The 25675-nt window shown below is 34.3% G+C and overlaps 1 protein-coding gene across 6 annotated transcripts in view; it reads left to right on the top strand.

The window, feature by feature from the left end:
• Positions 1-25675, top strand: part of LOC138704714 (CD151 antigen-like) — a 281489-nt gene that overhangs the window by 244703 nt on the left and 11111 nt on the right. For all 6 annotated transcript variants that reach the window (XM_069832874.1, XM_069832869.1, XM_069832873.1 and 3 more), the window contains exons 2-5: positions 2345-2459; positions 17384-17596; positions 21187-21363; positions 23982-24110. In XM_069832874.1, the coding sequence (XP_069688975.1) occupies positions 2394-2459; positions 17384-17596; positions 21187-21363; positions 23982-24110 (585 nt within the window). In that variant the 5' untranslated portion in view covers positions 2345-2393. The remainder of the gene's footprint in view (positions 1-2344; positions 2460-17383; positions 17597-21186; positions 21364-23981; positions 24111-25675) is intronic.

Raw genomic sequence — 25675 nt, 5'->3', positions numbered from 1 at the left:
TGCCGCTCTGACATAAGCCCGCCATCGGTCCCTATCCTGTGCAAGATTAATCCAGTCTCTATCATCATATCCAACCTCCTCAAATCCATTGTAATATTATCCCATCTACGTCTCCGCCTCCCCAAAGGTCTTTTTCCCTCCGGCCTCCCAACTAACACACTATATGCATTTCTGGATTTGCCCATACGTGCTACATGCCCTGCCCATCTCAAACGTCTGGATTTAATGTTCCTAATTATGTCAGGTGAAGAATACAATGCGTGCAGTTCTGCGTTGTGTAACTTTCTCTATTCTCCTACTCCATCCCTCTTAGCCCAAAATATTTTCCTAAGAACCTTATTCTCAAACACCGCACTACCGACAACTGCTGTCACTGCTGCTAACATAACAGTAGTATTTCTCGGTACCGAAATTCGAAACGAAGTTGGCAAAAGAAAATTCTACCTTCAAACTAGAAAATCACTATAATCTACTAGCAGATGCAATAATGGGTGAGGGGGAGAGTGGTTAGGTTTCTCCCTTAGAGTATTAAGTAAGCTGATCCGGACTATAAAGTTTTGAAATTTTGGCTGACTTTGGTTACTGAAATCCTAGCCGTAAGGATACGTCACTCAGGATGTTATTTCATCGTTAATGTGAGGAACTTCTAGATACAACAGATTAAGTTTGCAATTAGCAGTTCCCAAGTTAAGTTTCGTATCGTGGTAATAGCCGAGCTGGTATCCCAGTCCAACTCTTCCGGCAACAAGTGTGTCAGCGGCTCGTGCGACAGGCCAGGCACGGGCGCGGGCGTCAGTGAAAGTCGTGTTGGCCACGCGCCTGCATGTCTTGCCCACGGTGCTCACACTTTTCCCTTGCAATCGTATCGAATTCCTCACTTACGGATTTCCGGAAATGACTCCAATGCCAATTCACGCTGCAATTTTCTCCAGATTCTTATCTTACGCTCAGTAGCAGTTCGTAGTTTTAAAAGTGAGCAAGATAGTAAATGAGCACGTAATAGCCTATCACCTGTATATTATTCTTCACTTCGGAATTGTATATTTATTTGTGTATTTGTCTTCATTCGTTAGTTAAAACACTTAATTTATCGTCAGAAATATAAAGAAGAACAACATGATATGATTTATGACATGACATGACATGACATGACATGACATGACATGATATGATATATGATATGATATGATATATGATATGATTTATGATATGGTATGGTATGATATATGATATGATATATGATACGATATGGTATGATATGATATGATATGATATATGATACATGATTATGATTATGATATATGATATATTATATGATATGATATGATATGATATGATATGATATGATATGATATGATATGATATGATATGATATGATATATGATGGTCGACCTGGTTGGCTAGTTGGTATAGCGCTGGCCTTCTATGCCCAAGGTTGCGGGTTCGATTCCGGGCCAGGTCGATGGCATTTAAGTGTGCTTAAATGCGACAGGGTCAGTAGATTTACTGGCAAGTAAAAGAACTCCTGCGGGTCAAAATTCCGGCACATCCGGCGACGCTGATATAACCTCTGTAGTTGCGAGCGTCGTTAAATAAAACATAACAACATGATATAAAATGATAAGATATATATGATATATGACATGATATGATATGTTATGTTATATGATATGATATGATATGATATGATATGATATGATACGATATGATATGACATGATATGATACGATATGATATGATATGACATGATATATTATATGATATATGATGATATATGATATATCATATGATACGATACGATATATCATATCGATACGATTTATGATATGATATCATATATGATATGATATGATATGATATGATATGATATGATATGATATGATATGATATGATATGATATGATATGATATATGATATGATATATTTATTCCACCGGCTTACATCAGTCGTGATGGCCCTTCACATTTCTGTATACAGTGCCATCACTCCCTTGGATGCATATTCTCCTTAATTAACATTTTTTAAATATCCGGCTATTACATATAAATGACCCTGATCACTTTTCCATCACGTCACTTATCTCGGTTTCCCTCCCTTCTTTTTCTATTTACCCTCCCTTCCCCAGTTATCTATCTTATTCTTACTAATCTCATTTAACTAAACAATCACTTCTCTCAATCCCTTATTAATTGTTCCCAACATTGTTTACATTAGTTGAACTCTTCCATAGTTGTCAACTTATTTATTCACTTGAATCACTAACGTTCACTGACCACTAATCTAATCTGTAACAGACGCGGCGGGCGCAGTAGTGATGGTATATAGCACGAGGTCTGTGTTGCAGGGTTGGTGAGATCGACGCGTGAGGCCGGCTGCCCGACGTCCTGGCAACCATGGCCATCGACTGCAGCTTGAAATGTTCCAAGGGCGTCCTTATTTCATTCAACCTTTTCTTCTGGGTGAGTTTTCAGTCTCTCGTGTTATGTTTATATGGAACAAGTTGTGATTACTAGGTCTAAAATAAAATTTCTACATTTTAACAATACAAGTTATGAACTTCAAGCCTTGGTTTTTCTGAACTGACGCATGCGAGATGCGAGGCGCGAGGCCCGCCTCGCACAAATCGGGACTACGGAAGAATAGTGAGTGGTTTCTATAAATGCGAGGTACGCAGACCTCGCATCTCGCAATTATAGAAACCACTCACTATCTGTTCTGTACTCCAGATTTGTGCGAGGCGGGCCTCGCACCTCAAATCTCGCATGCGTCGGTTCAGAGAAACCAAAGCTTACCTAGGGTACCTACCCTATCTCTGATTGAGGTTCTGGCTGATATGTAGGCCTACAGTACTGTTGTTGTTATTTAGTCAACTGTCCGAAGACAGGTCTGAACCTCACAAGTGATACCAAGAAGGCACCACTTATGACACAACTAGGCCAGGAGATAATGGGGTAGGGTGGCCAGTTCCTTTTCCCCTCCATTGCATACACAGCCGACTAGCTACGTATTACACTAGTCGGACTTCAGTTGCATACAAACAATTGTTCTTCCTCCGATAAACATATCGTCAAGTGTTATGTACTGCCGGACATATTAACAGCCAGAACTCAATCAGAGGAGTACAGTACATATAAGCCTATATATTATCAGGCAATACGTCTCACTTAACGATATGTGTCAGAGGAAGAACAATAAAATTGTTTGTATACATCTGAGGTCTGATTAGTGTAATACATTGGTGTCAACGAAATCAGCACGACGACTTATGATTCTGAATTTTTTCGTTCGCCGTGTACTTTCCTGTAAAAGACGACATATATAGGATGGAAGACAACCTTTTACAATCCTTCACACACGTAACAGATCATATCATTTGGGAGTGTTTTGTCAAATAATATTTTTTTCATACGACAAATAGTTTTTGTAATATTTCCAGAAAATGAATGTTGCAACGTTGTAGACAGTAGCAGAGATCATTGCACTTCAGCATAGCCTACTGAATGCCGCTCCAATTATCTACTTGACAGAGGGTTTGAGAGGATGTACACACATACCGTTTTGTAAACAAAAACATCTGTTGAGAATCAAATCAAAATTTATGTAATCGTAAAATGTTAATTGCATGAACTATGTTATTCGTTATGTATGATGAAACGTTCGTTATTGTATCGTTTCAGCACTAAATTTAGTACGAATAAACACGTTGTTTCCGTTACATTTTAAGGCAATTTCATCAATAATACAGTAGAATGAATGTCCAGATACTCACTATTAGAAAACTGTGGCATCTCGTTGGGCTTCAACAGCTTCGAACTGCACGTAGCCCAACTAATGATGAAGTGAATGTAAGCGTGTCGTCCGCTCTTTTTTTTTTTTTTTTTTTTTTTTTTTTGAAGTGAATTTTTAATGGCAGGCAGAGTAACTAACTCATGCCCCCATGTTTTAGATTGCTACCAGTGCACTTCATTAGAACCAGGTACCCAGCTTCGAAGTCGTCCGCTCCGTACATCTAGCTCGGCCATATGGTTTGCGTACGTCAGAAACAGTGTTGCCAGCGTGTCACTGCCCCGTTCCCATGCAATGTGTTTACGATTATTAACGCAATTTATCGAAATCTGTGTTATTTTCCATGCAAATACTACTGTAACATGGCCATACATAGCTTACTCTATCATTCTACATAAGATAAAATCCTATTTTGAGCAGTGTCATGAAAAACGTAATCATAATTTCAAGTTACAAAAGATCTTTTTTTTTTTTTTTTTTCCGAAAACCGCCCTTCTGAAAAATAAAATATTATTAGACTTTTTTGTTTGTTATAATTCGAGATATCATATCTCAGAAGGATTGTAAAAGGTTACCGTCCATCCTGTATACCTGTAGATTACTTAGCGTTCGGACAGAGACGTAGAAAGTGTTACAGTAAGAGATTGTAGTTGTAGAGAAAATCACAATCATACAAATGAGACTATTTATGTGATAAGTGCCTGAGATACGTCATGCATATTAATAATTATCAGAAATAAATAAATTACAATGAATTTATAAAAAAAAAACTTCTACAAAAGACAAAGGAATAAGGCACAAACATTATTTGAAAATTTAAATAATTAATTGTGATGTATAATTATGATTTTATGACTATTTATTTATAAATTAACAGTACTTCACGGTAAATAATTTAGTACCTATATTCTTCTAAGGAAAAACATTTGCATTTTTTTTACCAGGGACACACATAGTGCACTGTCATTTTTTTTAATTTGGGAACATTTCATCAGGTCCACTCAAACTTCATCTAAACGTTTTGATTGAAGAATTTCCTTCAATTCACTATCTTTTTTCGAATTCGGAACATTGCTCACAATTTATGATCTCATACAAGTGAAATTGAACAAAGTTTCATCTGGTTGCAATTTGCTTCACAGCATGAACTATTTTAAGAATATTGCAGTAGTAGTAGTAGTAATATTTATTTTAAAAAATCATCTGCCCGTATATCAGGGGTGACTAAAAGATCCAGAAAGCCAAAATTCTAAATAAATAGTGAATATTATCATTATTATATTACATTTTATTTTTATAACAATATTCATATTTAATTAATTATATTTATTTGCTATTAATTTCCGGATCCTCGTGGTCATCCTTAATTAAATTCTCTCTCTTCCTCCCTCTCTCTCTCTCACTCTCTCTCTATCTCTCTCTCTCTCTCTCCTAGCAATTTTAATTACAATTGAAATATAAATGGTGATTGAGAATAAAATTTGAACTGAATCCTTTAATATTTCAATGACAATTATTGATGGCTGCAAAATTTTAACCAAGACTTTTCAGGAATTTATATGTGTATTCTAGCAGAGATTCTCTTGCACCAAATAATGGACCAATGACAGTCTAGAACTCAAGAGGAATAGAGTAATTTAACACTCAAACAAGGAAGATAAGGTTCATAAATATCTTTCGTTTCACGATCAACTTGTGCGACCTGTTGATTATCCCTTTCGAAGCGTACAGTTGGATTCAAGGTCACCGCTTTATGATTATGTCTATTAATAGCAATAATATCTGCGCTTCTGTTGGAACCATCTCTGGAACTACAATGAACTTCCTCTAAAACCTCCCAACCTTGTTTACTGATATTAATGGCTATTGATGTTCTTAATCTGTTGTGCCTGTTACGCATCAGCTCGCCTTTTCGAAGTCATCTCCAATGTTGCCACGTAGCGAATTATTCCAATGTCATCAACAGCAAGGCATGCCACAACACTTAATAACATTAATAAGAAATTTGTACACTAATAACCAAATTGTAATTGATTGTAAAGAAGGACAACAAATATCCAATATAAATAGAGGAGTAAGACAAGGGTGCCCATTGTCACCGTCACTTTTTAATGTGTACAGTATATGGACGACATCGTGCTGAAGTGGCAGATGGATTTGAAAGTAAATTTTAAAATAAAAAACATAAATTTAAATACGATACTTTTTGCAGATGATCAGGTTTTAATTTGTGCTTCTGAAGATGACCTACAAATGGCAATATTTAAATTAAACAAAATAAACAAAGAAAATAGCTTAACTATATCGACTACTAAAATAAAAGTGTTAGCCTTTAGAGGATTAGAAACAATTAGAGCCAAAATCGTGTTGAATGGAAGACTGATAGAACAAATTAATACTTTAATTATCTGGGCTGCAAATGTTACGTTTTATTTAACGACGCTCGCAACTGCAGAGGTTATATCAGCGTCGCTGGATGTGCCGGAATTTTGTCCCGCAGTAAATCTACTGACATGAGCCTGTCGCATTTAAGCACACTTAAATGCCATCGACCTGGCCCGGAATCGAACCCGCAACCTTGGGCATAGAAGGCCAGCGCTATACCTACTCGCCAACCAGGTCGACTCTGGGCTGCAATATCTCATATGTAAGAAAAGAAGATTTTACAAATAAAATAAACAAATTTAATTATTTCTGTGGGGTAATAAAAAGAACTTTAAAATACACTAGCAAAGAAACAAGATTAAAATTTTATAAAGTTATTGCAGTCCCTATGTTGCTGTACGCCTCTGAATTCTGGACTCTTACTAAATCCGAAGAAAAAAGAATCGAGGTGATAGAAATGAGATTTTTTTAGGAGTATAGCAGGTTATACTCTCTTAGACAAGAAACGCAATGAAGACATCAGACTAGAACTGAATATATTCAATTTAATTGAAAAGCTCATAGAATATAGGAATAAATGGAAGAAACATGTTAAAAGAATGACTCAAGACCGTATTCCTAAATTAATATTCGACTGCAGACCAACTGATAAACGAAACATAGGTAGACCCAGGAAAAGATGGCTTCAACAATTTTAAAATTTATATACTTCATGAGACCGGAACGAGCCAAACAAGGCTTAAACCATGTGGCTAATGATGATGATGATGATGATGATGATGATATCAACAGCGAATGGAACTGAAATTTGTAATAAAATAGCAATTAATATTCCCAGTTTTGTTTGTTTCTTCAGTTTCTAATTTTTAAATACGGGACAAAAACGTGTCCCGAAAACCTCTTTCGGGAAAAGAGATACATTAGCGTATTTTATGGGACGTATGGGAACCCTACTGATATAAAAATGCATGCCAGCTCTCCACACACATTATTCCAACAGGGACTGTCGTTTTTCATCTGTTAGGGTACGTTTCTTAGTCGTTTAAAATGGACAATCAGCGAGCGTAAGCTAGCAATAGAGATGCTCAGAGATAACTGAGCTTGAAGTCTTATAGCAGGGTTTGAACTGTGGTATCGATTTTCTGTTGGTCACATGACCATTAAAGCTTGCCGTCCATGCGCGAACAAAGCCAACGGGGAAAAAAAGTATAGGCTAAGTTTTAATCCAACAGTGGAATAATGCTACTCTATAGAAAACATAATTTACCTATATTGCATTTATTGAATACACTGAACAACAAGAATTTTGCTCCGATCTAAAATAATGTGTCCCTTATGATTTTGTGTGCGCCGAATACGAAAATGTATCTCTTTTCTTCGAATCATGTAAGGTTTTTAAGATATACTATGATTTCACTTTTCGATAAGCGCTGCACCTGGAAATATCTGGTGCGGGTTGGGGGTTGTAAATCAAAACAAAAGGTAATGCATTTTATGAGTATATGACTTATTTCCGGTTTCTTATGGTTATTGGCATGTTCTTTTGTACTTCTAATAAATAAACAGATATTGGTCCCTTCTATTCAGTAAATTTCATAACAGTTCAAAGTGAGGTCTACGCAATGAACAAACAAGGGCGTGGTTTTCAGTATTTAAAAGAAACGTTTACCAGTTTGAGTGAGGGCATATTAAAAGAGGGCATTTTCATCGGTCAATAAATTCACAAAGTTATGGCTGACTCTTTGTTTGAAGAAAAACTCTCCGTTACAGAAAAAAATGGCATGGCGCGCTTTCAAAGATGTTTGCTCAAATTTCCTTGGAAACCATGTCAAGTGCATATGAGAAAATGGGGTGTAATATGTCTCTCAAAATTATACTTTTTACTTTCTCATTTGGATTTTTTCTCCTAACCTTGGAGCGGTAAGCGACGAGCATGTGGAAAGATTTCATCAAGAAATATCTCAAGTGGAAACGCAATATAAAGGAAGATCATCATCCAGCATGCTTGCAGACTATTTTTAATTCCTTGTAAAAAAAACAGTCCCTGGTCTAATTATTTATAAACGGAAGTCATCCAGAAAATTCTTTTAAATGTAAGTTCAAATTCCGAGATTTTTCTCATTATACGCATGAAATATGTTTATTGTTGTTGTGTTTTAAACTATGTAACATCATTTTTGTATCCAATACACGTTTTTAAACTATTATGAGGCATTTCGAATCCCTAGTGTGTTGTAATTTTACCAGTAGCAGTGAAAAATTAAAAAAGAAAAAAAAAAGTTTTTTTCTTAAAAATTCAATTCATTTTCTCCGAAAAATGGTACGTGATGGGGCAATTTGGATTTTATATTCAAATGTAGGGCACAGATATTAGTAATATTCACCTAATTTTATTTCGAAGCAAGACAGAAAGTAAAAATTTGTTGTTCACTGATATTCAAGCGTTTAGTATCGCGATTTCTTTTGTTCCTACATCTACTAATAATAAATCTGTAGCCGAAATTTTTCTGGTAATTTTCGATTTTCCAAAAATAATTGGTACTAACATATATAATTAACCACCCTGAAACCGAAAATCGCTTTTTTGAAATTTTTGTTTGTATGTCTGTCTGTCTGTATGTATGTTTGTTACCTTTTCACGCGATAATGGATGAACGGATTTCGATGAAAATTGGAATATAAATTAAGTTCGTTGTAACTTAGATTTTAGGCAATATGGCATTCAAAATACATTATTTAAAAGGGGGGTTATAATGGGGCCTGAATTAAGTAAATCGAAATATCTCGCTTATTATTGATTGTTGCGAAAAATGTTACATAACAAAAGTTTCTTTAAAAATAATTTGCGATAAGTTTTATTCCTTGAAAAATTTTGATAGGACTGATATTTAATGAGATAAATGAGTTTAAAAATTAAAATAACTGCCATCTAAGGCCGTGTAATGAATTAAAAAACAAATGACTTCGTCTATAAGGGTCCTTGGACAGCAACAATCGAAAGCTATGAAAGATGGCCTATAGAGAATGTTTCTGTGTTTGTATGGAGTAATATCGGAAGCTAAATTAACTAATTATTAATTATTATTTCACCATTGGAAAGTGTAGTTTCTCTAGATGGACATAATGCTATAATGTTATTACAGTAATTTCTGATATAATATAATATAATATAATATAATATATAATATAATATAATATAATATAATATAATATAATATAATATAATATGTAATATAACTTAAGTTATTTGAAGGGTTCAGAACCATAGTGGGCCAAGCGCCATTTACTGAATACGTAGAAAACAAGGGTTAAAATTAAGTTATTACCATAATTCAATGGAAACCTATAACAAGTAAAATAAAATGTACACATTAAATCTAAATGATGTCAATCTTCATTAAACTATGGTTGCATGTAATAAAAATTAAGAAACATGTTGAAGGAATTGTCATTGCACCAAATGAGTGTCTCTGGACCAAAATGATCGCATTTTAATTATTTGGATGCAATTTAAATTAAGTAACATATTAAACGATTTATCCTTCTATCAAACACGAATGTTCCCTGGATCAAATGTTCTATTTTAATTATGTAATTACTTTATATTTATTTCTAACGGGTGCAGCGGAGCGCACGGGTACGGCTAGTAACTCAATAAGAAGTTACTTGTATCTTCTCTTTGCACGACCATGATCTGCTATTCTTTCTGGGTATTTAATGCCTATAGTGAACAGTTCTTTTAATTTATTTTATACTACAACATATTGTATATAATATATTTCATAATGTTTTATTTCATATCTTTATTACGTTAAATTGTTTTTATATCTCCAAAGCCATTTTAAGCACTTTCCAGATTGCAAGCGGACCTCGTGGCGGCAATTGCCGTTGCTCTGCCTGTGAAACATGCCGAATTCATTTGCGTATACAATAAACCACATTCTAAAGTTCTTGTACACCATCTGGTTTTCGTCAAATTCAGTGCTTCATAAGATTTTTCTTTGATTATCTTGAAAATAAATAAGAGCATGACCAAGACCAAGACTTGACAATTCTTTGAAGAAAATGACCAATGGGATTCGAAAATATTATGACGCCAAGAATCACAAAAAAAAAAAAAAAAAAAAAAAGAAAAAGAAAGAAAGAAACATGGCGTCCTGACCGAGAAAAGTTGTTTGCAAATTAATTCAGTTGTATTAATTAGAACCACGCCTGTACGTCACGAGTTCTGTAGAATACCACAATAAAATAAAATAAGGAGGAAATAGCAAAGTAGATACAGTATCTCGAGTTAAGTACCAATGCATGTATTTTTGAATGGAAAAGATTCTAACCTATAACCTGCTAATCATAAATATTTTGTTTTAAAACAAATTTGCAACAATAATATTATGATGAAGGATCGGTGGAGCGGAGAAAAATTCCCTCCGGCACCGGGATTCGAGCCCGGGTTTTCAGCTCTACGTGCTGACGCTCTATCCACTAAACCACAGCGGATTCCAATTCCGATGCCGGATTGAATCCTCTCATTCCGTCGGATCCCGGCCACTTAGTCCTATATTACACTAACAAGTTTCTGTGTCACATAATATGAGCCGTTCAGAGCAGAAGTGGTGTAAGTCAAAAATGGGTAATGAGGGTTAAAGTAAACATTCTGTAAAATACACCACTTTTGCTCTGAACGTCTCTTATATGATAAAATTTTTATCAAATATATTATATGATCAAATGTAAGATTTTGACTATATTACACTATGTCAAAACTTTGATCACATCTTTCATTACAGTTCTAATAATGAGTCCACAATAGTTCTATGCTTGTTGTAACTGTAAAATATGTATTAATGATTATTGCATTAATACTAAAGAAGAAATCAAAGAAAAAATGTATTTCGTCGGCTCAGAGTGTAAACCTGCTAACTACAAAAAGGAAATTTTACAGAGGAAACAAAAAATTGAGTATAAATTAACTCTGAAACTTTAGGACCAAATCCAAAGTGCAGGTGCTGAAGTTTCAGAGTTAATTTATATTCAGATTTTTGCTTCCCCTGTAAAATTTCCTTTTTGCTAGTCAACAGGTTCACATTCTAAGCCGACGATTTGAGTTAGAGATTGGGGTAGGGAGAAAAGATACAAAAGGAATCCAACAAACTCTACTGAGAGAACTTCAGTGTGAAGATGTGAAATCCTATATATACTAAGTATTTAATAATGGATGATGAAACATTTCATGTGACTCATAATGTGCTTAATTTGAAAGGCATGTTGGTCCGACAAGTTAACAAATTTAAAGAAACAAATATCAAGAGTCCTTCAATAACTGTCTATTAAAAATTGCAAAATATTACATAGGTTGCAGGAACATATTCTGACTAGCGCTTTCGCTATAATAATAGCATCCTCAGGTCAGACTTTTGCGATGTTATGCTTTTCATATAAAGACATGGATAGACTAGTAACGTCGAAAAATGTTAAAGTACATGACGTAAAAATATAAAAATATGAAAAATACAATGATAAGAGAAATAAAAAGACTTATGAACAGTCTGAAATATATATATATATATATATATATATATATATATATATATATATATATATATATATATATATATATATGGTAGTAAAACCTTCATGAGGTCTCAAAAAATACATAAAAATATTTGAGATGTGTGCAGGTGATAGATCACAATTTGGTAAAAAATATGCAGCTTAAAATAGCGACACAGACAATAAAAAGAATAAATTAAAATATTGCTTTGGATCAGTCACCACGACGTAGCAGCACATTGTAAAATCTGCAAAAATCAATAATAAGTATTTAGTAAGGGATCAGTGTAGGACCAGAAAAAGAAGTGAATTGACGATAAAATACTTACAAGGTCTTTGGTCTTGGCGTAATAAAAGAAAATGATGTTGTCTGGTCTGTGGCGTGGTGGTGACTGGTGCAATGACACAGTATGAGAGACACGTCATGACGTAAGTGGAGGGGGGTACGTGCCGCAGTGAGAAGAGTTTCTATTGGCTAATTTAAATAAAGGGTTACCGGAACTAGGTAATTGTTTATTAATTAGTGGAACTGTATTATTAAGCGATTTAGCTATGTAAAATTCTTCAGCAACTAAATTAAAAGTTCCATTACTGATGGGTTTTAAAATCTGTAAAGCGTCGGACATATTTTGAAGCTCGTGGCCGTTCTCAATCAAATGGGTTGCGAATTTAGATTTATTACGATTGTGACGAAAATCTGCTTTATGTTCAGAATATCTAGTCCTAAAATTCCTTTTGGTTTGGCCAATATACTTTTTTGGGCAATTCTTACAATGCAGCATGTACACTCCACCACTGGCATATTTATCAAAGTTACAAATATTGTTTGAAATAACATTATTAAGTTTATTACCTGTTCTAAAAGAGACCTTTACATTTTCTTTTTTGAGAAAATTATGCAACTTGTATGATACATTATTATAAAAAGACATTGTGTTCCAATATTTAGATTTTTTAGTATCAGTAAAGGGCGTGAGCGTAATATCTGAATTCTTGTGTAAATGAGACTTTCTTTTAGAAAGAAGTTTATCTATCAATTTTTTGTTGAATCCATTTTCTATTGCAAGTCCTACTATATATTTATATTCTTTTAAATAATTTTTCTTGGAAAGAGGGACGTATAGCAATCTATCAATTAAGAAAACAAAAGTACTATGCTTATGAGACTGGGGATGGCTGGATTGACAGTGAATAGTATGGGTAGTGTTTGTGGGTTTTCTAAAAATATCATAATCAAAACTTTTATGTTTTCTGATAATTTTCAAGTCTAAGAAATTTATAGATTTGTTACATTCAACTTCTATGGTGAATTTTAAGTTAGGATGTAAACTATTGAAAGATTGCAAGATACCTTCATGGGTGTCAGCATGACTCTCAAAAACTAACAAGGTGTCGTCAACATATCTATTGTAAGAAATGATGTTGTGTTTAGCAGCAAGTTTTTCGATATGTTTGTCTTCCAAGCTCTGTAGAAATACGTCGGCTAAAAAACCGGAAAGAGAGTCACCCATTGCTACACCTCGAGTTTGTAAGAAATATTTATTGTCGAAACGGAAGTAATTTTGTTTAGTGCAAACAGAAAGCAACTGCATTAGTTGATTGATGATTTTTTCTTCGGTGTTAAGTTTGCGTAATTTCTCTGAAATTATCTTTAAAGTTTCATCAAGTGGGATATTCGTATATAAATTTTCGATGTCCAAAGAGACAAGTTTAGTGGATTTATTAATACTTAAACTTTGCAATCTTTCAATGAGTTGTTGGGAATTATTCAATGAATACCTATTATCCATCTTAAGTATTTCTTTCAAATATTTCAACAAAAATTTATTAATTTTGTGGTTAGGTGAATTTACGCTATTGACAACCGGACGCATAGATAAATCCTTTTTATGGGTTTTTGGTAAAGCTTTGAGGGTTGGTAGACTAGGATTTTTAGCAATATATTTGTGTGCATCTCTCTCATTTATGATATCCGGAGCAGATTTTATGGCTGATTTTATAGATTTCTGGAGTTTATCAATGGGGTTAGAATTAATTTCTTCGATATTATTTTTAGCGATGAATTCATATGTTTTATTAACGTAATCAGGTTTTTCCATGATCACAACGGCATTACCCTTATCAGCTTTAGTGTGGACCAAATTATTATGTTTGAGTTTCTTATTAAGTGCAGTAATTTTCTGATGGATTAATTTGGCTTCTTTAAATTGTCGTTTTGTATTACGATCATTTTGGAAATTCTGAATAATCTTAGAGGTATGGTATCTCAGATAATCTTTACAATTATGTTCACAATTTTGAATAACATGTTCAGTCTCTATGATCAAATTATCAATAGTATTGTCCAAATTGTGTGGAGGGTAATTAAACTTGTAACCTTTGTTAAGAATGTCCAATTCATCAGTAGAGAAAGCTACATTGGAAAGATTAATGGTTCTTTGTGCCGTATGAGTATTCACATTGTGAACAACTTCATTATGTTTTAACAACGAATCCAGCTTATTACGTAAAACCTCATGCTTTTTTGCCATAATGATCTCAAGTTTTTCAGAAAGGTGGTATTGAATAAGGTCCCATATGGGTCCAAAATATTGTGCAGCCATAAGGTGTGTTTGATATAGCTTTCTATTCAAGTACTCTTTCTTACAATATAAGAATTTAATTTCATTATTAATACGTAATATTTGTGCTTGCTCTTTTGTTCTTTTAGAAGCAAAGTTGTTAGCTTTTATATGAATAGTAGCATATTTAGGAATCACCCTGTGAGCTAAACATTGTTTGTTAAACTTAATATTTGCTATTGTGTTATATAATTTGGTCTTTAAATTCAAGCAAGCGTGAAATGTTTTTGCCTGAATGGCATTACAAAATTTGAAAGGCATGTTGGTCCGACAAGTTAACAAATTTAAAGAAACAAATATCAAGAGTCCTTCAATAACTGTCTATTAAAAATTGCAAAATATTACATAGGTTGCAGGAACATATTCTGACTAGCGCTTTCGCTATAATAATAGCATCCTCAGGTCAGACTTTTGCGATGTTATGCTTTTCATATAAAGACATGGATAGACTAGTAACGTCGAAAAATGTTAAAGTACATGACGTAAAAATATAAAAATATGAAAAATACAATGATAAGAGAAATAAAAAGACTTATGAACAGTCTGAAATATATATATATATATGGTAGTAAAACCTTCATGAGGTCTCAAAAAATACATAAAAATATTTGAGATGTGTGCAGGTGATAGATCACAATTTGGTAAAAAATATGCAGCTTAAAATAGCGACACAGACATGTACTTTAACATTTTTCGACGTTACTAGTCTATCCATGTCTTTATATGAAAAGCATAACATCGCAAAAGTCTGACCTGAGGATGCTATTATTATAGCGAAAGCGCTAGTCAGAATATGTTCCTGCAACCTATGTAATATTTTGCAATTTTTAATAGACAGTTATTGAAGGACTCTTGATATTTGTTTCTTTAAATCTCATAATGTGCTATTAAAAGTTTTGTGGTTTTCACAGACTATGTGTACTTAATGTCCGCCATTTTCTTTCTTCTCAGTCACAGATTTTATCAAAGGTATGATGATCACCGTAACTTTTAACACAGAACTATGTCACAGCTAGATGTGATCATATATGCTATATTACACTGTAAAAAATTTTATCATATATATTTTATCAAACTTCTGTGACACAGAAATTTGATAGTGTAATATAGGCCTTAGTCACTCGTAATGAGTGCATCTCTGCACATTAGTGTGTTGGACATTGTGCCACTGTCACACATCTGAGACACGGTGCATGAGGGTTGGCCACTAAAGGGAAACTGAGAGGTGGAACTTAAACTGAGAGGATCATATGAAATCACATGGCTTCGTTTAAGTTATACAAGGACATCAATTTATTTTTACTTCAATTTTTATTGTACCTGAGTTTTTGAATGTACTTCACTCCCACCCCTTCTACTAATGAAGTTCAACCGTCCTCCACACAGATCCAAGACCGCATATATAGTCATAATAGCCTTACGGTCATGTTCCAAAACTATGTTCACGTTTTCCATTGACGAAAGAGCTTTCATTATTGAATCATTTTCGCACGGATACTGTGGTCCATTTGCCTACATCGTATCCCGGTTTCCCCCAGCAGCTTCTATTCGCCTCTCTGTAAAGGCTAGTGGCTGGGCTGTCTTAACTGTTTTCTGAGAACATTAATTTCTGTTAGGAATTGGACATCTACGTAATATATACAACTGTTTAAAATATCTTAAACAAAAGGGCCTCGTTAACCCTTTCTTACCTATAGATACCATATGGCAATAATTAACTTTATAGAATTTATATACTTGTGTGTTACATATGAAGGTAAATTTTGCTGGATAACTTCTATTTCAATACATTTTCATCAAAATAGTTTTGTTTCAAATGTTGCCACTCCCGTAACTTGGTCCTAATACAGCTATTTGTTTCAACATGGATTGCTTGTAAATTTAATTTGGGTTAGGAAGGGTTAAGTAATTAACTGTCACGTGATTTCCCCCCTTCCTACGACCTTGCGACGTGACCACTTGGATGGACAGTAGATAGCATTCTGAGTAATTTTATCTTTTCGGATCGGGCAGAAGTGAAGATTGAATTTACAGTACGTAAGGTCCTCTTTTATAGAGTAGGTACAGAATTATTTCAACATGAGTTACTAGTACGAAGGACAAAACTGGTAACTGGAATTAGGTACAATAGTCTATAGTGCGATTATATGCACAAAAGAACTTAAGCCTGTATCGAAATGAACGGCCACCATTTACAAAATTGTATTTAAATATCCATATTCTGATTATTTTTCAATTTAACTTCATTCTCTATAATGTACGCTAATGTGCTGTAGTCAGTATAATATACACTGCATAATGAATACGTCCGCATGGATAGCTCAGTTCGTGAGTAAAAACACTCATTGTTAATACTGTACTGTATTTTGATTAAACAAAAACCTAATGAAAATTATCAAACTCAAAATCGCGATATTTCCTAGTTTACGTAAATGGATGAAATACTTTTCTTCCCTCCTATACCTAGTAAAGTGATTTTGTTTGTATATTACGCCAGTATCATTGAACTCCAATCGTGGAACGGGGTAGCAAACGGCGTTGATCCAGAGGTATAGGCAAGTTAATATTTAAAATGTTAGTAAAAATAAAATGATGTCCCTGTAGAATGGCTGTTGACTAGTGTAAAATCACATTCTGAAATAAAAAAGAAAAATTATCTGTGTACAGATGCCTCAAATTAGGAAGCTGCCTGGAGAGGGGAAGTAGTAGAGCTATCGGAGGGGGCCCACCTAGGCTGCGATACCCAGGTATAGTCATATTATCTGAAAAGTTGACCTCTTGACAATGTATTCAAGAAGTACCCTCCCTATGCAGCCTTCTCAACTGTTATTAGAACTGAGCTGTACCGTTCTAGTCCACAGTGCACAGCAGCAGGCGGACAGTGGTAGGGGAGAAGTGCTCTATGCGCCTGCGCGAACGAGACAGCTTGCTAGTTTGAGGCATCTGTACTGCTGCAATACAAAAAAACAAGAATGTGAGTGAATTACGCACAATGCAAATGAAATACTGTCTCTTGATTGTGTTGTTTGGTTTTGTTTCAGATGTCTGGTTGTGTCTTCCTCGTCTTAGGCATCTGGGTAATACTAGACCCCACGAAGACGCACATATTCCACCTGACAGCGACAGATGGCGTCCCCTTAGACTTTGTGCTGTACCTCGCCTACTTCCTCATAGTCATCGGGTGTGTCATAATCTTCGGAGGCTTCTGTGGCTGCTGCGGCTCTTTGTATGAGCGCCGCTCCTTACTCATCGCTGTAAGTTGGCAACCATGTAACGTTCCGATTTCAATCAGCGAAAGCATGAGTTTGTCGTTCGTTCGTTCGTTCGCTAAGTGTGTACGCACCTTTATGCCCAGGGCTGCATTAGAGCCACCTGCCAAACAATCAGCCGTTATCTTCCAATGTGTTACATCAAATTTTTTTCACGTCACTTTTATCACTAGTTCTATTATTGCCAATGTATGACACTAGTCTCGTATAACTATTAGTGCATATTACACCAATCTTTATCATTAAATCATTCACTGCAAACCCAGCATTCTCAAATCTTTCCTATGTTCTATCTTCCTCTTAGTCTCCGCATACGATCCGCATATCTTAACGTTGTCTATCATTTTTGATTTCTTCTTCTGCCCCGAACTTTTCTCCCGTTCACCATTCCTTCTAGTGCATCCTTCAGTAGGCAGTTTCTTCTCAGCCAATTCCTTCTCTGTTCCTGATCAGTTTCAGCATCATTCATTCTTCGCCCACTCTTTATCACAGCTTCATTTCTTATTCTGTCTGTTCATTTCGCAAGTTCCATTCTTCTTCATATCCACATTTGCAATGCTTCCAGTCATTTTTCTTCACTTCGTCGTTATGTCCATGTTTCTACCCACAAGCATTAGTCTCTTTCTTAGTTCTTTTTCCAGAAGTTCATAAAAGATGCTCTTTTTTTATCAAGGGATTCATTGAAAATCTAAATATCACAATGACACCCAATCAAAAGCATGTGTCGTGTAATTACAGGGATCGTATGAATCCGTGTTACTTCTTTTTAATCTGTGTGCATAGAGATAAACCCCTCGCACTGTATTACTATTACAGGTCGATCGATCGAACGCAACAAGATCGATTAAATAAATGCGAAGAAAATTTATTAAGAATAAATTAGACGCCCAACTTTCAAAAAGTAGTAATGAAAATGTGTTGCCTTTCAAAATTTCCTGAAATTCAAACGAGAGAATGCATATTTGAGACAAGCACAACTGAAGAAAAGTTTATCCCAAGAAGAATCAAGTAAGCCCAAGACTACCGCTGCGGAATAAAAATAAGGCAGAGAGAGAATGCGCGAGAGATCGACGAAGCACGCGAGCTTCGTGGACTCTGTGGCTGTAGAACGGCGAGATGTGTCACCGCGGCCGTTTACATCGGCTCAAGCAAACTCTGTGAACCATGTATCCGTCTTTAGTCTGTAAACATACTCTGTAGTCTGTAAAATATTAATTAATTCATTAAATGAACGAAATAAATTCAAAACATTTTTCCAATTCCGCCCAGAACAGTTCTTGATGACAAACGTAGTTCTACTTTCATAAACTCTCCGGCTCACTGCTGACTTTTTTTTTAAGTTTTAAAGAAATAAAGTCTTGTAGTTGTTAAAAACTTTTCAAGATTGCATTATTATTAAAACTAATTGTCATCAACGTGATATACATTTTATTTTTATTTTATTGTCTTATTTTACGACGCTGTATCAACATCTCAGGTTATTTAGCGTCTGAATGAATTGAAGGTGATAATGCCGGTGAAATGAGTCGGGGGTCCACCACCGGAAGTTACCCAGCATTTACTCGTATTGGGTTGAGGGAAAACCCAGGAAAAACCTCAACCAGGTAACTTGCCCCGACCAGGATTAAAACCGGGGCCACCTGGTTTCGCGGCCAGACGCACTGACCGTTACTCCACAGGTGTGGACCGTGATATAGTACATTTAATGAGGTGTCTAGTCATCAAAATCGACCAAAATCACTGAATCACATATTCCAGACAAGAAGTTGCGTTACGTTACTTGATTCTGATTCCGATGTTTCGGTGAGCCCTTGCAAAAATGTGGTACAAGAGTAGACAAATAGATTATTCGGCTAGAATATTTGTAAGTCGAAGAATTAGGCCTAAGCATCGCGCATGTCCGACATCAAAACCCTCCGTTCACAACTACGACCATAATATAGCGTGTCCGAGTGCTGATTAAAGCATTAAAGTGAAAGAGATACAAATCAGAATGCAGTATGTGCGAAAGATTTCCTTGTCATTAAACTGAAGTAGGCTATTATAATTTTTATGCTCGACCATGCCGAAATGTAGTAATTATACACCTGGTAGCAGCCCTTTAATGGACCTCATTAAAGTACACCTATTCATTAAAGTTCAGGTTTTCCACCAATCAGAAAGCAATATGAAAGCGCAAGTATCGATTATTCTCGGATATGCAACCGAAAGACAACTAGCGAAATGTCACGGAGGCTGGAAATCCAATATTGTCGCAGAAGGTTATGTTCTGTTACTATAATAATTAGCGTTAATTGTAAATAATATTCAAATAAATTCAATTTGTCATCTCGTTTTTCAATGTCTAAATCAATTTCCAGGTTATATCAAGATTAATGTACATTTTACTCTCTAGATTATATCAAGGTCAATGACATTTGTTCCTCGGAAAAAATCAATACTTTCGCGTCTGCGCACATCTCACAATTTACGAGATATTGCACAAGGTCACTTCCACTCCCCAGTCAGATACGAATAATATGAATACTTATGAATAATTTCAAGTTAGAAATATGGTCGAGCATAAAAAGTCGTATGAAACGCCTATAAAGGTAATTAAGACGCTCGTATGAAAATTATGAAACTCGCGTCTTAATTACTACCATTATAGGCTCGTTGCATAATGTACTATTTCGAATATCTTCTATGAAACTGATGAATATGTTAATATATCATGTTTATTAGATTTCTGTCTTATTTTGATGAATACTACATCATCTCAAAGTATTGAAAGATTTTAACACTCTGTATATTGCAATCTACTCTTGGAAGAGCCATGACGTTAATATTTCTTTCTTTCTTCCTTTCTTTTTATACTCTGTTTACACTAATGCGTACATTTTTTAAGCTAATGGATTTGTTTCTTCCTATCATAAGTTACATTACTTATTAAGATATTTAACATGTACAAAATCTTTTGACATTTTAAGAGCCAGTTAGTTTCATAGAAATATTGAAGATATTAAATTAAATGGCTTCCTCTAATGGAAAAGGCCTAAAATGACAAAGTATAAATAATGAAAAAGACCTGAATTTAAGAGAGAAGAAGAAAATTGTTGCAATACAATAAATAGATCCAATGATTAGAGAGAAAAGAGAAAGTTAATTTTAAAACTTTTATAAATGATTTCTCAATATGAAAATAGATCCTTTTAGAGTTGCAATTGTAATACGAGTAGTTTTGTGTTCAGGCCTCGTCTGGCACAAAATCAAACTATTGTACATAGGAATTTAACATGGGAAATCATTCTCAAATAATCTCTCCTCTGTTCATTTCTGGGGAAATTGTTTAAATATATTTTTTAAATTATTAACAGAGAAAATTTCTCTCCGGCACCGAAGATCGAACCCGGGTCTCCCAAAGCACTGGTAACCATCAGAAATAATTCTGTAGAACCAAAAATTAATCTGTATATAGTATATTTTTTAAGGATTAAAATAATGAATCAGAATACAAAAATAACACATTTTTCTTTACTGTTATATATACCGGTATACTTAAAGCAGTAAAGTGGGTTTTTATTCCTGTTTTCCAGTACTTCGTATTCCTGTTCCTGCTGCTTTGTGCGGAGCTCGCAGTCGCTATCGTAACTCTTGTATATCGTGAAGAATTCCTCAAAGGCCTGGAAGGCAGGCTTATGAATCGGTTCAAAGAGCACTATGGCCAAGATTCGAATATTTTCACACAAGCCATAGATCAAGCACAATTCAGGGTAAGTCTAAAAATAGTAGTAGTAAGCCTAGTTGTAGTAGTAGTAACTTATTATTTTATTTAATGGCGCTCTCGACTACAGAGCGAATTCAACGTCGACAAGAAATTTAAAAGAGAATAAAAACGACTTCTAAAAATGTCCTGGATTTTACACTCTTTGTTTGGAAGATGTAATACTGCTCTTTTAAACATAATATCCGTGAACGCAAAAAATCTTAAATTACTTCACTACAATTTTTATTGAGGAAAATTTTCTAGCAATAATGGCTATCATATCCGTGTGTCATATACAGAAGGTTGTTTTCGATCTTCGAAACGACTTTGAATGCCAAGTACAGATACGTGAAAATCATAGGAACCTGCAAAAAAAAAAAAAAAAACGTAGTTTTGTTATTTCCAAGAAAGGCATCTTCTGTGTGCTTAACAAGACTGATGGGATTAATTCCAGAGGAAAAAAGCAAGAAAATTCACCCCCTCCCGCCACAAGCCGAAACCCCCCGAGATGATATAAATTAATCCCATCCGAGCTTTACCAGTCTTATTAAGTACACAGAAGATGCATTTCTTGGAAATAACGAAATCACGTTTTTTTTTTCTTTTCAGGCTTCTATTATTTTCAGTTAACTGTACTTGGCATTGGAAAGGGTCGTAATTTATCCCGCCCAAAAAAAAAAGGATTTGCATTTCATAACCTCAGAATATATGTATTCGTTCACTGCAACGGGACAGGTTTTTATAAATGAATTATTTGTATATACTGTGTAAAATATAAATATTGATAATTTGTATATTGATTTTTGTTATTATTTTTTTGTCCCTGTAACGTCGTGTGACGTAGGAAGAACATTTTCTTAGTTTAAACAAATTTTTACTGGCAGTTATAGCAAAAGATATGAATTTCAAATCTCAGAATATATGAATGTTGAATTTGCAAAACGACTTAAGTCCCTAGAAGTAGTTTTGAGAAAATTAAAAAAACTGTTTTCAGCCTTGCTGAAGCATATATTGTTACAATATAATTTTGTATATGTAAGAGATATGTAAGAGAAATATTTTTATTATAAAAATTCGTATTTTTTTATTCCTCTTCAGGTCGTAAAAATTTTAATTATCTCTAGGACTTCAGTTGTTCTGCAAATTAACCCCTTACCGGTACCGCATTCTGGGACAGATAAGGCACATACCGGTTTTATATTCATATAATTTATAATATAAGCATATAATATTTCAAACTGCATAATAGGACACATATGGCACACGGTCAAGAATTGGATTTGACCATACGTGACATCAGTTGAGAAAGAAAGAACTACTTAAGTTATTTGAATATTAAACCGGTGTGTGCAAAACTGTCCCATGCGGTAAGGGGTTAACTTCAATCCTGCATCATAATTATTAGATTACCGACACATAAACATGTTTAACTAAATGTATTTATGCCAAAATCATAAAATAACCTTATTGCAATTGTTGAACAACATTATTTTGAACAACTGTTAATAACAAGAGCACAAACAACTCTTAGGAGTGTTATAACGAGACCACGGCTTAGTTTCATCTTTCAATTCTTTGTTGTCTCACATGCTATAATGTTTTCGTAAAATGTAAACACGTCTTATTTATCACGAATGTACTTAGCCGTTTTACGAATATCTTGAATTTTGGTTTCATTGATCGTGGGTAAACCACTGTGTTGGAGAAAGAATGATGCTGAAATGATCAAGAAGTAGAAAGGGAATTGGTTGTGTCACTGGCTGAATAGAACTGTCTACTGAAGGATGCACTGGAAGGAATGGTAAACGTGAGATAAGTTCGGAAAGAATTACCAGTGACAACAGACAAAAAACAATTTGTCAGCTGAGTGTATGATTAAAATTACATATTATGTAAGTTTCTTCAGTACTTGACAGGAAAAACAACTTAAGTCCAGGACTAAAGTAACATAATCATTCTCTCAATTCAAACCCCCAAAATGTGGACTTAAGTCGTTTTGCAAATTCGCCATTCATTTGTTATTAGGTATTTAAATGATTCCACCTTTTCGTAGTCTATTCCTCTCTTTACTGCATTACTAGTACTGGTTGCTTTAAACTTATACTACGCTCTTTAAATTTTAATCATTAAGACAGGCAAAACGCCAAAAGATATATTTTTTATGTATAATGACACTGGTATATTACATAAGTTGTGTCGAATTTACAAATACACGCAGCCTACTATTAAATTTTAATAGATCAAAGATAATGCTCTGAATCACAAACATTTATGATTCATAAAACACGAGTATGTACTTACATAAAAGTTAGGGCTTTATTATGAAGTCCAAATTTGTTAACAGCTTAAATGGAAATATCTTGAATCGAATTATGTTCAGAAGTTTTCCCACTATGAATGTTCATTTTTCAGCAATGTTTATTTGAAACTTCTCTAAAATTATAGGCCTACATTAATTTATGATGTATTTTACTAATATACAAGGCGATTTAATTTCTGACTGTCGCATTAGCTGTATCAGTGCTATAATAAAGTATATTTAAAATACAGTTAATTAGGTTATGTATGAATTTTGTTTAACGATAAAAAAAATCTGTTAATAAGCACAATTTTTTTTTCTTACAGTTTAACTGTTGTGGTATACTCTCTGACAATGATTATGCCACAACAAAATGGAAAAACGAGAGCGTAGGAATCTCCAATAGATCAAGAGTCAACGTGCCTGTTACCTGTTGCATATTAGCTAATCCAGACGTAAGTAACCTAACTTGCCTACCGGGGTTCAAATTAAGCAGAGAAAGGAATCATAACCTCAACTAATACATTTCATCATGATGAAAAACATACGCAATATATGGAGTTATTCAAGGGTTTGGACACTGAATTCACTAAAAGTAATATTTTTGAAGTTCACATAAGCCTAAGTATAAGAACACAGTTTTCAGACATTCATAAAAGTAGAGCTTTTAGCAATAGGCAAGAATATTAAAAATTGGTCTACTCTACGATAGCGTGCGAAAAGTATTTTTTTTTTGCACGATCACGTTTTTTTATTGTATTTACAGCTATTGTTATTAGACTTTGAAAGTTAGAATTCCCACACAGAAACTTGTTGCTAGGGAAACCATTCTTCATAACATAAAACTATATAATATACTGAAATAGATCCATTACAGGGTACTTATTGTTATTTGGTTACCATTGCAATATAGTTTTGCGAAGGCTTTGGAATAATATTACTCTAAATTTTTTATGTTATTTTACGACGCTATATCAACATCTTAGGTTATTTAGCGTCTGAATGAGATGAAGGTGATAATGCCGGTGAAATGAGTACGGGGTCCAGCACCGAAAGTTACCCAGCATTTGCTTTCATTGGGTTGAGGGAAAACCCCGGAAAAAACCTTAAACAGGTAACTTACCCTGACCGGGAATCGAACCCGGGCCACCTGGTTTCGCGGCCAGACGCGCTAACCGTTACTCCACAGGTGTGGACTATACACAGTATGTTCACAAACAACGCATAGTGGCATTCTGTGGATCTGTATAGAATCGTGAATAGTCTGAAGAATATTGGTAATTTATATTAATATTTTAAGTTCTGAACAAACTGAGCTATTCTGTTATTATTGTATTATTTACGAAATGTGCAGGATTCCAAAAGAAAATAAACTCATCTGTTATTAAATAATTATGCAAATAAGAGTGTGTAACACATTTTATTTTTTTCCGATTATTCTTCGTTAAATTTTCACGTCTCGTGCTTACATGTGTTCAGTTGCGTTACAGTCCAAGTTCAACATCAGAATTACGATACGAACTTCCTAGCTGCCATTACAGTAGACATGAAAAAGATTCACAAAGTAGTTGTTCATCTGATGATAGTAATAAATACTGTATTATGTTTCAGTTTTGCTCCAGTAACGTATTGTGACGTAGAACGAATATTTTCAAAGTACAAATAGTGTTTTTTTTTCTGAACCTGAAAGGAGTAAGCCTATTTCTTTTGATAAAATAAAAATGTTCATTGTTATTTGTTATAACGAGGCTAGAATCATAATTGTATACTTTGTATGTTATTTTTATATGTACCGGTATGGGTAAATTAATTTAGATTGGGAGTTACGAACTTTACCAATTACAAATTATTGTTTTTTTTAATATTATTTTCTTGTTCTAAGGCTGTGAACGACTAGAGCACATGTTTGGTTACCACCTGGCTGTACATGTTAAGCTGGTTCACAATAAACCGGGAACGGAAACAACGAGAACGAGAACGGAAATATTGTTAAAATAAATGTATTTAAATGTGAGCATTC

This window comes from Periplaneta americana, chromosome 8, assembly GCF_040183065.1.
Source record: "Periplaneta americana isolate PAMFEO1 chromosome 8, P.americana_PAMFEO1_priV1, whole genome shotgun sequence".
In the NCBI taxonomy this organism is placed as follows: Eukaryota; Metazoa; Arthropoda; class Insecta; order Blattodea; family Blattidae; genus Periplaneta; species Periplaneta americana.
Note: the sequence above shows the minus strand (reverse complement) of the source record. Positions and strands in the feature narration are given on the sequence as shown.